Source organism: Chelonia mydas, chromosome 19, assembly GCF_015237465.2.
Source record: "Chelonia mydas isolate rCheMyd1 chromosome 19, rCheMyd1.pri.v2, whole genome shotgun sequence".
NCBI lineage: Eukaryota > Metazoa > Chordata > Testudines > Cheloniidae > Chelonia > Chelonia mydas.
Genome location: NC_051259.2, coordinates 12,363,088 through 12,377,456, shown reverse-complemented (window position 1 = coordinate 12,377,456; position 14,369 = coordinate 12,363,088). Strand labels below are relative to the sequence as shown.

Genomic DNA, 14,369 nt, shown 5'->3' with positions numbered 1-14,369 from the left:
CATTTTCTCACAACCCCACTGCACCTTTCTCCGCATTCTAAGATGTATTGCTCACACTAATTCAGATTTTTAGATAGTAAGTTAAGCTCCTCTATGTGTAGTCCTTAATAAAGACAGCTTTATGTCATATCAATCACTGGAATAAGTGAAGATATTTGCAATGACAGCAAAAGCTTAGCACCTATCATGACAGTTCGGGGTGGGGGTGGGGGAAGGTGATAATCTTTAAAAAAAAAAAAAAGGCACAAATTTCTGAGAATTAGCTTGAGGAAATAATATATTTGGACATTTTTATCCAGTTTCCTCAGTCGCCTGTAATTCATCTCCTTTATTTGTATTTTTGGGGAGCAAAGAGGTGGTGCAAAACTGATGTCAGTGAAATTATTTTACAGCCCTGCCAATGCTCCTCCTTCAGTCATAACCTGAAATATCTCAGTCTTGAGCCTCTTCTTAGCAGAAGCTATCAGTTGTGAAACACTGTATGAAGACAGTGCAATAGTAATAATCATCTTCTAGAGGCTAGAATGAAGCCATCAAATTCATGTTCATATGACCTAAGCAGGATTTGTAAATCTAGGTCTTCTGGAGGTGAAAAATTAGTATGCCTAACCCATTCAGCTCTCTAAGCTCATCTTAAAGGACACTTTACTTTACATGTTTACTGGTACAACTGTGGATAGGTTTAATTAAATTCATTGTTAAAAATATGCTCTCTTCTACTCTTCCAATCTTTACAACTAGTGCTATGAAACCCATGAAAAAGAAGGCACACAGGCCATCCACATAGCATTTTTTGGGGTCTATGGTTTTGTCAGCATAGCAATTTTAAATGTAAGTGCTGATGCTACAAATGTTAGTTTTCTCCACTGAGAATGGGACAGCCTTGCTGCTGGCTCTAACGCAGCCCGAGTGCAGTCATGCATTCATGGAACTCATCCTGTCTGCCTAATCCAACAGACAATGAGGGTTCAGTAATTAATGATACTCTTATCCGAGGCTGTTTCATGAATCAGTGGAAAACAATTCTCCCTTTCAGACTAGTATAAACTCTAATATAAACTTCTTCAGTGCTAAACAGTCCCTCTATTCACTTTCCCACATTGGAAAAACAGAGGGTGAAAGTGCCCTTCCTTGCGGACATTGTTGGTTTATTTCTGAAGTAAGAGATATTTAGGTATAATATTTTCGTGTGTATGTACGTGCGTGCGCGCGCACACACACACACCCCTCTCTCTCTCCCGTCAAACCCTAGCTATCATTTTGGAAGAGGTTCAGAAGTTGGTTTGTTGAAAACTCTTATTAAAATCACTTTAGCTGGTAAATCAAATAAATTAGGTGAGGGCTCTTTTTAGAGTACTGTAGTGCTGGAGGGAATTTCAAACCTGGAAGTTTACACTCCATTAAACAGAAATATACATATATAAGGCAATTATCTCAAAACAGCAAAGGGTGGCTGCAAACATTAATAGTTTATTCCAGACTGGGATTAAAATCTATATCGAACAGCTGTGTAACTCTCTCATTCATGTTTTAAGTGACAATAAATCTCTGACACCAAACAATCCTGCTACTGACAACGTTCCCTCACTCTTTGCAGTCTGTAAGAAATTACAGCAGCAAACTCCGAATCAGACATCAAGTGAGTAAAAAAGCATGTGTATAATTCTGTTTCCAAAGAAGGCAATGCAATTAGCTTTCTTCCACTCCTCCTGTCCCAAACCTAGGGAAGCCCGTTTGACTCAGAAGTGATGGATACAAAGAGAGGAAGACAAAAGGGGAAGTGGTTAGAGAATGATGATCTGGCAATTTTCTTCCCACAACGAAACACACACTGGTTAAAAGACTTAGCTTGAACAGCTTGATATTTCTGCCCTTAAAAATATCTAACAATATTTTACATATAGTAGATTCCATTAAGTATGGAGTAAACAACTCCTTACTGCAAGAATGAAATCAAATTCTAAATATAAGAAAAAAAACAAAAAAACAAAAATGAGGCTTCAGCTGACATGAAAGCCACCAATCTGTTAACTGTCCCAAAGAAGAATCTTTTTTTGTATCTTTTAAAGAATCTTTTAATGAGTTAATTTCTTCATTCCACCAGTTTTTCATAAATTATTCCAATATGTGAAACAGGAAGGTAGCCAGATGAAAAGTCTTTAAGTCCATTTCAGGTCAGACAATTATTTGAAACCAACCCCCAGGTAGGCTTAATTTTTACTAAACAAGGCTGTGCTTAACTTTTATGTAAGGCAGTCTGATTTGTTAAAGAACACACAAGCAAGACAATGACGCTGCATAAATCTAAACAAAATCATAAAGTAAAACTGACCAATTTGAGTTTCAGTATGAAGAATTTAACTTATTTTCAGCAAATACATTAGGAATTGCATTGCCTTACTAAATACTTCCACTTTTAGAATTTTCCTTCCCTCCTGTCAGTGAGGAGCCTCAGCTTGAAACATTAATCCAGAATGGCCTCCCACCAAGTCCTGTAAATGCTGACAAGAGCTCCAGGGGCTTTTTCCAATGATGGTCAGGCCAGCTGGAGCTATTCTCCTGTGATATTTTTCCACTCTAAAGGGAAAAGTGCTCCAAGAAGGCTACACGCTTATTTGGTTGGTTCAACTTATCACAAATAAGTGTGGATGAAAACTGACAGTTTCCATTTAGCATTTTTCTGTAGAAAATCAAATGTAACTCAAAATTTTCTAACTCTATTTCCTCGGTTACACACAGGACAGGAGTGGAATTTACATATGCAACTCCATGGAAATTATCCAAATAATTCCCTTGTGTGTGCACAGAACACACTGTTAAATCTTCAACCACTTACATTTCTTTCCATTTTTTATAAAGTTGGAACAGCCAGTATTGTATCGCAGAATACTAGGGTGCAGGGAGTAAGTTGTTTCCAGTCATAATATTGATTGACTGGTTCATTCAGATACATATTAGAGGTATACCCATGATAGTGAAGAAGGAAACACTCACCTGATCAATAAAACAAACCTAAGGCTAAATCACTAAGAGTGTCATAACAGTGACAGACAAGTCAGGAAGAGGAAGAAAATGAGCACAAGACCCTTCAGAAATTGAGATGTGAGATGGCAATCTACATATACTTGACTCAAATTAACAGCTAAATCAAATATGCTTATTTACCCCCAAAATACAAGACGTTGTTTGCTCCTCTTATTGCCTTTAGTAGATACATGGAATAATTTATGACTGAAGAAATTCTCCCTGAATTCCTTCTGTGCTCAGGTTCTTTCACATCTTAAGTGTCATCTACTCTATCCTATCCACTCTATTCACCATGATTTTGTGAACCACAATTAAAAGAAAAGGAAAAACCCTAATCTCTCCAACACTTCTGAATAACTTATATCCTACAGTTCTTCTGTTGTATCTTTATAATGTAGTCATAAGAAAAAGAAACCAGAGCCTAATCTAATCTGTTTTGAATGTGGCTTCAGTTCCTCCAGAACAGATTTTTCCAAATTCATTTCACTTCCCTCCATTAGCAAAGCACACGCTGTCCTATTTTATAGTAGCTTCTATTTTATTCACAATTATCAGGTTTCAGAGTAGCAGCCGTGTTAGTCTGTATTCGCAAAACGAAAAGGAGTACTTGTGGCACCTTAGAGACTAACCAATTTAAATAAGGTAACACAAGTACTCCTTTTCTTTATTCACAATATCGTTACTCTTACAATTCACACACTATGCCAGTTCTTAGAAAAGGTCTTTCACACATAGGGGGAAAATAAAAATATTGCTAGATTAAGCAAAATTTTTTGGGACGCTACACACTTCTTCCCATTTTGGAGACAAGAACCTATCGAGAAGAGTTTGGGGTTTTTTTTATTGCACACTGTAGTTCCACAAGCACCTTCTTACCTTGGAAGTTGGAGAGTCCCATATGGCCAGTCCAAAGTAGTCTTCTTCCAGAAGATTGAGGTGCTCGCATACTTTTCTAAGCAGATCCTGACCCTTGGCATGTTTCTGAAAATAAGTAACAGGGATTCTATAGTATACATTGCTTTTTGTCTCTCCTCTCCTGGTCCCACCAATAACTCTCCCACTCTGCATAATCACTGAAGAGGGCTGAATTCTTGAGCAAAAGAAAGGGGTGCTGACTGGCTCAGCAATTTATGGCCAAGTATTTCACTTTACAGAGAAGAGCATCAGATAGGAAATTCAAATCCAGCAAACCAGAGTTATTGGGGAAATGTTTAAAACTGATGTAGACTCTGTCCCTGACCATACTGACTGAGCATCCTGAAAGTCATTTTATCTACACATCATCTTACCCATCTCAAAAAATGGATATATAATTATTCCCTACTCAAAAGAGGTGTTGTGTGGCTTAAGTGTTTGTAAAATGCTCCAAGAAGGTACTTACGCTACAATGATAGGTGGCAGTACAAAATGCTAAATTAGCTAGGTTTATCAAGTGGTGACCAGACTGAGACTTGTGACTGGAAATAGAATTTATTATTCTGACACTGTATTTTGGGACACAACATGATCTAGTGGATTAAGCATAGAACTGGGAGCTAGGAACCCTGGGTTCATAGAATCATAGAATATCAGGGTTGGAAGGGACCCCAGGTGGTCATCTAGTCCAACCCCCTGCTCGAAGCAGGACCAAGTCCCAGTTAAATCATCCCAGCCAGGGGTTCCAATCCTAGCTGTGCTGCTGACTTCCAATCACAAGCTCCTGGTCTCAGTATTCCCATTTAAAATGAGAATAATATATATCTGTCTTTAGGATTAATTTAGGTTTTTAAAAAAATGTTCTGAAGTGAAGTGTTACTTACATACTACACTTTGGGGAGGTTTTTTGTTTGATTTTTATTTAGGCATTCATTATACCACCACTTTCAGAATAAGAATAAGCATAGTAACATAAGAAGCTCTCCAGGAAATAAAAATTATTTCTGACCCACTGTATTTTCATTTTAAACCTACTTTAAATGCTACACCATGTTCATTTCAAACTCAACAGAGATTAAAAATTAAATCTAAAAATCTGCCATATGGCAGAGTTCAACAAAATTTCAGACTGGGTCTAATCCACATACACTTGTCCTGACAAATAGATTCTATCAAACATTCTAGAGAAACAATGGACATTTCGATAATTTAAGCTTTAGATGTTTTAAGAGAAACAGACCGAGAGAGAGAGAACAGCTATAGCCTTAAAACGATTTACAGCTCCAGGGATACAACTGTAATTACAGCTAACAAACTTCAAACTGCAGCAAACAATTTTTTAGGCTTCAACTTCATAATTGTCCCAGGCCTTCCCTTAAAAGCTCAGCTATTTCTTGTGATCAGATAAGGTTTTCCCCCAACCATGTTCCAGTAACCACTTCTCATCGTCTCTAGGACATAAAACTACATTACCAGAAGCATCCCATGGGATAGCAATGGCAGCAACACTGTTGCACAAACACCGATGCATTGACCTAATTGTACAAGGTCATCTAAGGTAACTGCTTTGCACAAGAAGCCCTAGAAACCTAAACAGGTCACAAATGAGCAACGAGACTTAACCAGTGGGTTCAGGGCTTAACAAGCTCATTATGTCTCAAAGACTAAGTGCCAGATTGTTTACGTGTTGGGCTAGTACTCAGATGCTGAATTAGATTTCTGTTGACTTCTTATTGCTAGGACACTGGGATCATCCTGTGAGATAGATATGAAAAACATGTACAGCCAAAAACCTTTCAACTATAGGGGACTGAGCAGAGCTTCTGAAATTGATTTAATAGGGATGCTAAAAACATTATTTGTTTACTGCCATTTCTATTCTGAACAATACTGCTAGACATTGTCACTCTACTAGCAACTTTTACATATCCACGTAAAATGGCATGTTGGCCCAGCTCATCAGTTTCGTTATTCGGTCTTGAACATTTAAGGACAGGCATTCTGGGACTTGTAGGCCTACCTACGCCCACCAGGCATTGTAAGCTGAGAGCAAGTCCTTTTAGGAAAGAAAGTGGGATAAAAGCCAAGCCACCTTCTCAGTGTAAGACAAGACACAGAGATCTCTACTGGGAAACTTGAAGCAGAACACCGGCAGCTGCTAGGTCTCCCCAGGCAAGGGCAGAGGGAAGAGGAAAAGACTGCCTTGGATCCATGCACCAAGGAGTGAACCCCTTAACCTAAAGGGAGAACTTATGAACCTCTGATACAAGGACAGAAGGTAACCCAGACCACAGTGAGAGGGCTGTAAAGGCTGAAGAGACAGCTTACAGAATCTGCACCAGACGGGTGAATCAAGCCTGAGCAGATGGTGTAGAAAGGAGAGGCTTCTTGTGTTGGGATGCATTTGTGTCAAGACTGTGTTAAACTACACCCAAGGGGAGACAGTTTTGGAATTTGTCATTTTGCACGCAGTTCCCCCTAATGGAAAACTAAGGCAACTGCAACACTCTGATGACAGGAATAGAAGCAACCCTTTCACAACCACTAAAACCCAAAATTTGATAATTAAGAACGAGCGTTCAGAACCAGGGTTTGGCCTGGTGCCAGTGCTACCATCACCCTTTGTAAAAATTCTTATAAATAGTGACGTAAGGATTGTGGCTTAGATAGGATGATTAGGAAAGACTGGGATGAAATACAACTGATAGTTATGTGCCCATTAAGCATGCCTGCTAACTCTTTCAAGGCGTAGCTCATATGAGAAGGAAGAATTTGAAAGAACAAAGAAAAAATAAGTATTTTGACGAAGTTTAAGTGGTGATCATCTCATTTTTTTCTGTGGTGATTTGCTGAAACTGTTTCCCTGTTATTAGTCAGCAGCACGTGATCTTAGGTTTCCAAGGTATTCTGGGTGAAAAGCCAACAAAGCATACAAATCCAGCTGACAAACATTTTCTGGCTCTGATCTGAATATTATTTAGAGTTATAATCAAATCTTAAGAGGATGTAAAATATATATATCAATCACACTCAAGTCTGGAGTATCAGAAATAGGGGCAAGTGAAGGAGAAAGCATCAGCAAGTGAGACGACAGCATTTTTAAAAAATCCCCCAAATAGAGATGTTGGATTTTTTTTTCCCAATGTCCAAAGTGCCCTACATTCTTATCAGATCTTAAATAATTGTTATGGTTTAAGACACAGTCCTACTCCAGTGGAGTTTAACCATTTACTTCACTGGCAGCATCACGCAATTCCGAACCCTCCCCGACCCCACCCCCGCCACCCATCTTAAGAGACTAAATGGCACTTACATCCAATGCACACTCGTAAATGGTGTCATCCAGCAAGGAAACCTTGCAGTACATATTTCTGTGTCTTCTTACTGATTTCTGGGTGGCTTTTAATTCTTGGCCTGTTTTTGTCTCAGGGCTCTCTCTTTTCAACTCTGCCTTGGAACACTCTTCCTGCACTCCGTCTCCTTCCTTAATCTCAAGGTCTCTGCTCTCTGGGTCTTGATCTTCTCTCCTGTCCTCCTGAGCAGGCTGAAATCCCACACCATATTTATTACTTACATGTTTCAAACAAGTAGTGTCAACACAGCATAAATGTACTGTAGGTGATTTAATCCCATTAGAGATCAAAGTGGGCCACTTCACAGTGGCTCAGCAACTTAAAGAGTTTTTCTCTGGTGCTGTATCTTGTGCTCTAAAGTCTACAGTTTCTTTTTCTAAACTGAATTGCTAGCCCTTCTCATTGAAGATCATTTAAATGTAAACCAGTGCAGTGATGTCTGCCCAAGTCTGCAAAGAATCTGAAACAACAGCTCAGATGTCAACTGATATTTATTCAGTTCAAGTGCATGTTAATTCTGAAGTCTAATGAAAATTTAAATTAGTCTCATTAGTTATTACAGATTTCAGAGTAACAGCCGTGTTAGTCTGTATTCGCAAAAAGAAAAGGAGTACTTGTGGCACCTTAGAGACTAACCAATTTATTTGAGCATAAACTTTTGTGAGCTACAGCTCACTTCATCGGATGCATACTGTGGAAAGTGTAGAAGATCTTTTCATATACACACAAAGCATGAAAAAATACCTCCTCCCACCCCACTCTCCTGCTGGTAATAGCTTATCTAAGGTGATCACTCTCCTTACAATGTGTATGATAATCAAGTTGGGCCATTTCCAGCACAAATCCAGGTTTTCTCACCCCCCTCCCCCACAAACCCACTCTCCTGCTGGTAATAGCTTATCTAAAGTGACCACTCTCCTTACAATGTGTATGATAATCAAGGTGGGCCATTTCCAGCACAAATCCAGGGTTTAACAAGAACATCTAGGAGGGGCGGTGGGTAGGAAAAAACAAGGGGAAATACGTTACCTTGCATAATGACTTAGCCACTCCCAGTCTCTATTCAAGCCTAAGTTAATTGTATCAAATTTGCAAATGAATTCCAATTCAACAGTTTCTCGCTGGAGTCTGGATTTGAAGTTTTTTTGTTGTAATATCACAACTTTCATGTCTGTAATCACGTGACCAGAGAGTTTATTAGTTATTAGTTTATTATTATTTTATTTTTATTATTATTAGTTATTAGAGAGTTTATTTAGTTATTAGTTTATCAAAGCATGTCAGAAGGGACAGGGTTGATTATATTATGAAGACCTGTTCAATCTACTGTTAGTGGCATCTCATTTTAGATTGGAGACTCATTTTTCCAATCTGACCCCTCAATCATGCAGGCAAAATGCTCAGCTAATCCATAAAAACCAAGCGATTTCCTAGAATTGTTTCATTGTAAAACAGTCCTTTCTACATTTCCATTGGAGCCCTGAGAATGTGTCTCGGTTTTCATCACAATAAACCTACCCACATAATGCAGAATTTAATTTTGGGATCCAACGTGCTAATCAGTCTTCCTGTGTTATGAGTGATAGTAAAAATGGAAGACTGCCTTCATGCCATTGTGCCAACGCATGCTTTAGTATCTGCAATTATTTAAATTAGACCGACGTTCACAGACTGCTGCTTTCTGCTGTGACAGAGATAGGATAATCAGAAAGCAGAGAATCGGATGGATTTGGACACACATGCTGACTCAGAGGCTTTACAACAGGACACTTCACATAAACGGTTTCACACTAGAAATATCTGTTAAGAGTCAGGATTTAAAAGGACATTAATACTAATTTTACACATTATAGTCAAAATTAACTTATATGCACTGAAGGTTTGTGCGGCTTGTTTTTGCACAAGTTCACATATACTCAGTGTATCAAATGCCTACAATTTTATTGCAAACCTCACTCACAGTATTTGTTTTGCTTAAAGGCCCAGCTCCTGGAGTCAAATGGTCACATAAAAATCTCAGTTCATATTTTCAAGCTTTTCTCTGCAAATATGAGGGATAGAAATTTTTTTTTTTTTAAACTAAAGCAGAGTGTATTGTAAAGGCTCAGAAACCAAAAGGCAAATAAGACTCCCCACAATTATTATTTTTTAATCTCATGATTTTTGGGAGCCTAACTCAAGATTTCTGAATGTTTGGTTCGGCAATGCTATACAATTTAAAGTGGAAATTGCTCAAAGCCCTCAAGTCAAAAGAAACTACTGTAACTCCTTGTTTAACGTTGTAGTTATGTTCCTGAAAAATGCTACTTTAAGTGAAACCAATTTCCCCATAAGAATTAATGTAAATGGAGGGGGTTAGGTTCCAGGGAAATTTTTTTCGCCAAAAAAGGCTACACACACACACACACACACACACAGTATAAGTTTTAAACAAACAATTTAATACTGTACACACCAGTGATGATTGTGAAGCATGACTGAGGTGGTGGAGTCAGAGGGTGGGATATTTCCCAGGGAATGCCTAACTGCTAAATGGTGAACTACCACTCGGTGAGCCCTCAAGGGTTAACACATTGTTGTTTAATGTAGCCTCACACTCCACAAAGCAGCACGAATGGAGGCAGGAGACACAGCATGGCAGAGTGTGACAGAGAGACACACCATGTGTGTGATAGAGATGCGCACTGCCCCTTTAAGTATGCTGACCAGACTCTAAATACACTGCCTTTTTAAGTAGATCAGCAAGTTGAGACAGCAGCAGCTGCCAGCAAGCTCCCTCCATCCTGACCAGTGTTGTGTCCCCCGCACTGCCCTGTGGAGGTGAGGTACAGCAGTGGGGGATGGGGGGACACCCTGAAATTAGTACCCCTCTTCCCCCTGCCTCTGCACAGCAAGCAGGAGGCTCCCGGGAGCAGCTCCAAGGCAGAGGGCAGGAGCAGCACATGGCAGTGGGCAGGGAGGGACAGCTGAACTGCCTGGCAATTGATAGCCTGCTGGGCAGCTGCCGCATAGGGAACTTACGGGAGCTGATAAGGGGGCTGGTTCCAAGGCGCCACCAGCTCGTACACCCTGGTTCCAAGGCCCCACCAGCTAGTTCCAATGGACTGCTCTTCCTGCAAGCAGTGGACAAAGCAGGCGGCTACCAAACGTTCTAAGGGAGCACTGCACAACTTTAAACGAGCATGTTCTCTAATTGATCAGCAACGTAACAACGAAACAACGTTAACCGGGATGACGTTAAGTAAGAAGTTACAGTAGCTATAAGCTTCCTATTTACACCACTGACAAGCAGCACTAGTCTGTCCACTTGATCAGTGCTTCTCAAGCTCTCTGATGTGGGGGACTGGCAATTTTTTTTCCCAATTTGCACACAGACCGGCAGCCGATGGCTTGCGGACCGGCACCGGTCTGCGGACCACCACTTTGAGTAGCACTGCACTAGATCACACTGCCTCCAGCACACTGGGCTGGGAACTAAGGGACCTGGATTCTATTCCCAGCTCTATATACAATTGTTTGGGCAAGATACTCAGCCTAAATTATTCAGAAACAGCCATCAACTTTAGGTGTCCAACTCGAAACAACCTGGACCTGACTCTTTCAAATGCTGAGCAACCACAATGCCAGCTGAACTCGAGTTGCAGATACTTAGCACTTCTGGCAGGAAGGAAAAAGAAAGAAGCCCATTGTATTTCAAGTCCAGTAGCCAAGAGGTGATGTACCTAAAACTACCGGCCACTTTTGAACATTTGGCTATTAACATTCTGTGCTTCAGTTTCCTATCAGTAAAATGGAGATAATACCTACCTTTTAAAGCTCCGAGGTCTATGCATTTAAGGCTAGGATTTTTAAGGCGCCTAAGGGAACCACAAAATGACTAGTAGTCAGACACAAAGTCCTTAGGTTCCCTTTAAATCCCCAGTCTATATGCTCCCAGTGATTAATAAAAGTATGTGTGGGGCCACAGAAAAAACAGGGCCTACCACACTGGTGGGAGAGGGTGTAAACTGAACTGAGGTCCATGAGGTTCTGAACTGTCACTTGTGTTGCTTGCACTTAAGTCTGTTTTGAGGTTTGTTTTCTGCTGAACACAGCTGTAATTTCCATGATGTGATTTCTATTGACTTTTCTTCTATCCATAGTGTACATATCAGAATATTTAAAAATGAGCACTAAAAGTAACTTTCAAAGGATGTACTCCGAGTTCTAATCCCAACTGACAAATTTCCTTGCCTCAGAGGAATATTTTCTTTAAGTATTTTAGGAGTTTTTGTTAGTGTTTATATAATGCTTTGAAGATTAAACATATTATGATTAAAACAGTAGGAATAAAGTAAGAGCAGGAAGTGTCAGATGTAGCATAATGTCTGTCAAATACTAGAAGTTCCAAAATTTTTTTTTTTCAGAATCTTGTGGGTTCTCATTGATCAAATCTAGCACAGGAGGATTACAAACCTCTACTCCTTACTTAACCTGACAAATAATCCTGACTACATGAGCTAGCTGATTAGGAAGCCAAACAGAATCCAAATCAACTTTGTTTTTGTTTACCTGCGTTTCTGCGCTGCTTAGTGAATGAAGATCTAAAGATGGGTCAGTCCTGAGTTCAGGTTCAGGAGCTGCTATTGGGGCCTTCAGCAGGATTTCTTCATTAGGACTGGCTCCTAGATCTGTCTCTTTCTGACCTCCTTCACCCTTCTCTTGTGGAATCTCCACTTCTTTGCCTTCTTCTTCAGAAACCTGAGACTTGGGTCTTTTGAGAAATGATGAAAATAGGCGTGACAGGCCCCGACTCTCAGAAGTGCAGCGCTCTTTGTTCTTGCTCTGGTCTTCGTGTGTGGGGGTATCACCGTTGGATGCCTTCTGTTTCTGTCCCGTTTGATTATGCCCCTCAGATGCCTGTTCGGAAGCCTCCTCCAAAGAAGCCTCTTGCTTCTGTGTTTCAGCAGCTACCTCCTCCTCTTTTTGCTGCTGCTGCTTAGGATTCTCGGTCTCAGCCACTAGACTCTTCTCTGTTGTCATGATGAAACTGTAACAGAGATTTTAAAAAGTAAACAATAATATTTCTTCAGTGTTTACACATGCATTTAGCCATTGTAAATCAAATAACGAGCACTCCAAGCACCACTTCCTGACAGCTGCTCTCTCTGGTCTGTGGCCTACTGAGCATTATTTACAAAGCAATCTATCACTAACAAATCACACTCGTATGTAAAACTAGACTTGGCTTAGTTTACTTTTTGCAAAAAAAGAAAAAAAATAGAGACATCTTCATCCATGTCTGCTCACACACCTTTGAAAGTGAGGATTATACTAACAAATGTGTTCCAGATCCATGAGCAATTCTGCTCAACTCTGGTACTGCAAGTGCTCCTTAGCACTTCCTTTCTGCAGTTTTTACAATGCATCACAGTTAAAATGGCAGCTGTCTTGCCTAATCAAAATAGTCAATGTGAGATATTTCTAGTGTGACAACTGCAGAAGACAAACAAAAGCAAATAATGAGGTTTGTAGAAATAAAAGTGCACTTCCCTTAGCATTTCTAGCTTTACACTTCTTTCAAGTCTTCTTTTTCACCCTCCAGTAAAACTTTGTGCCTGTGCCATTTTGTGGGAAGGGAGTAGGGGAAACCGACATGTAACTAAACAAGCCTCTTAGTAACATCCTATACAAAAATTCTGTAGCAGCCGTATCTCGCTTCCTGAGATACATAACTGAAAAAATGGTGTAAACAGGAAGTTTCAGAAGAAAAACCTCCCAAAGATACACCACTTACAAGCAACAACACTCTTCAAAAGATCAAAAGTTTTACAACAACAACCAATTTCATGTTCTACCAAAAATAAGTGTCCCTGTAACAGACTAAAGAATCTATAAATATTAAATTTAAGAAGTGATAATACGTAAACACAGTAAAGCTAATGTACTCAATGCTTTTTTTGCCTCTCTCTTCACGAACAAGGTCAGCTCCCAGACTACTGCACTGGGCAGCACAGCATGGGGAGGAGGTGACCAGCCCTCTGTGGAGAAAGAAGTGGCTCGGGACTATTTAAAAAAGCTGGACGAGCACAAGTCCATGGGGCCAGATGCGCTGCATCCAAGAGTGCTAAAGGAGTTGGCGGATGTGATTGCAGAGCCATTGGCCATTATTTTTGAAAACTCATGGCAATAGGGGGAGGTCCCGGACGACTGGAAAAGGCTAATGTAGTGCCCATCTTTAAAAAAGGGAAGAAGGAGAATCCTGGGAACTACAGGCCAGTCAGCCTCATCTCAGTCCCTGGAAAAATCATGGAGCAGGTCCTCAAGGAATCAATTCTGAAGCACTTAGAGGAGAGGAAAGTGATCAGGAACAGTCAGCATGGATTCACCAAGGGCAAGTCATGCCTGACTAATCTAATTGCCTTCTATGACAAGATAACTGGCTCTGTGGATGAGGGGAAAGCGGTGGACGTGTTGTTCCTTGACTTTAGCAAAGCTTTTGACACCGTCTCTCACAGTATTCTTGCCAGCAAGTTAAAGAAGGATGGGCTGGATGAATGGACTATAAGGTGGATAGAAAGCTGGCTAGATCGTCGGGCTCAATGGGTAGTGATCAATGGCTCCATGTCTAGTTGGTAGCTGGTATCAAGTGGAGTGCCCCAAGGGTCGGTCCTTCGGCCGGTTTTGTTCAATATCTTCATAAATGATCTGGAGGATGGTGTGGATTGCACCCTCAGCAAGTTTGCAGATGACACTAAACTCGGAGGAGAGGTTGATACGCTGGAGGGTAGGGATAGGATACAGAGGGACCTAGACAAATTAGAGGATTGGGCCAAAAGAAATCTGATGGAGGTTCAACAAGGACAAGTGCAGAGTCCTGCACTTAGGACGGAAGAATCCCATGCACCGCTACAGACTAGGGACCGAATGGCTTGGCAGCAGTTCTGCAGAAAAGGACCTAGGGGTTACAGTGGAGGAGAAGCTGGATATGAGTCAACAGTGTGCCCTTGTGGCCAAGAAGGCCAATGGCATTTTGGGATGTATATGTAGGGTCATTGCCAGCAGATCAAGGGATGTGATCGTTCCCCTCTATTC

General features: G+C 40.5%; 1 protein-coding gene across 50 annotated transcripts in view; it reads right to left on the bottom strand.

The window, feature by feature from the left end:
• EPB41 (erythrocyte membrane protein band 4.1) overlaps positions 1 to 14,369 on the bottom strand; it is a 198,699-nt gene that overhangs the window by 78,319 nt on the left and 106,011 nt on the right. For 28 of the 50 annotated variants that reach the window (XM_043532062.1, XM_043532092.1, XM_043532075.1 and 25 more), the window contains 3 exons: positions 11,847 to 12,307; positions 7,256 to 7,486; positions 3,904 to 4,008 (listed from right to left, as the gene is read on the bottom strand). In XM_043532062.1, the coding sequence (XP_043387997.1) occupies positions 3,904 to 4,008; positions 7,256 to 7,309 (159 nt within the window). In that variant the 5' untranslated portion in view covers positions 7,310 to 7,486; positions 11,847 to 12,307. Of the gene's footprint in view, positions 1 to 3,903; positions 4,009 to 7,255; positions 7,487 to 11,846; positions 12,325 to 14,369 lie in introns of those variants that run through there. The other 22 variants (XR_005222823.2, XM_043532063.1, XM_043532056.1 and 19 more) reach the window with 1 other exon arrangement.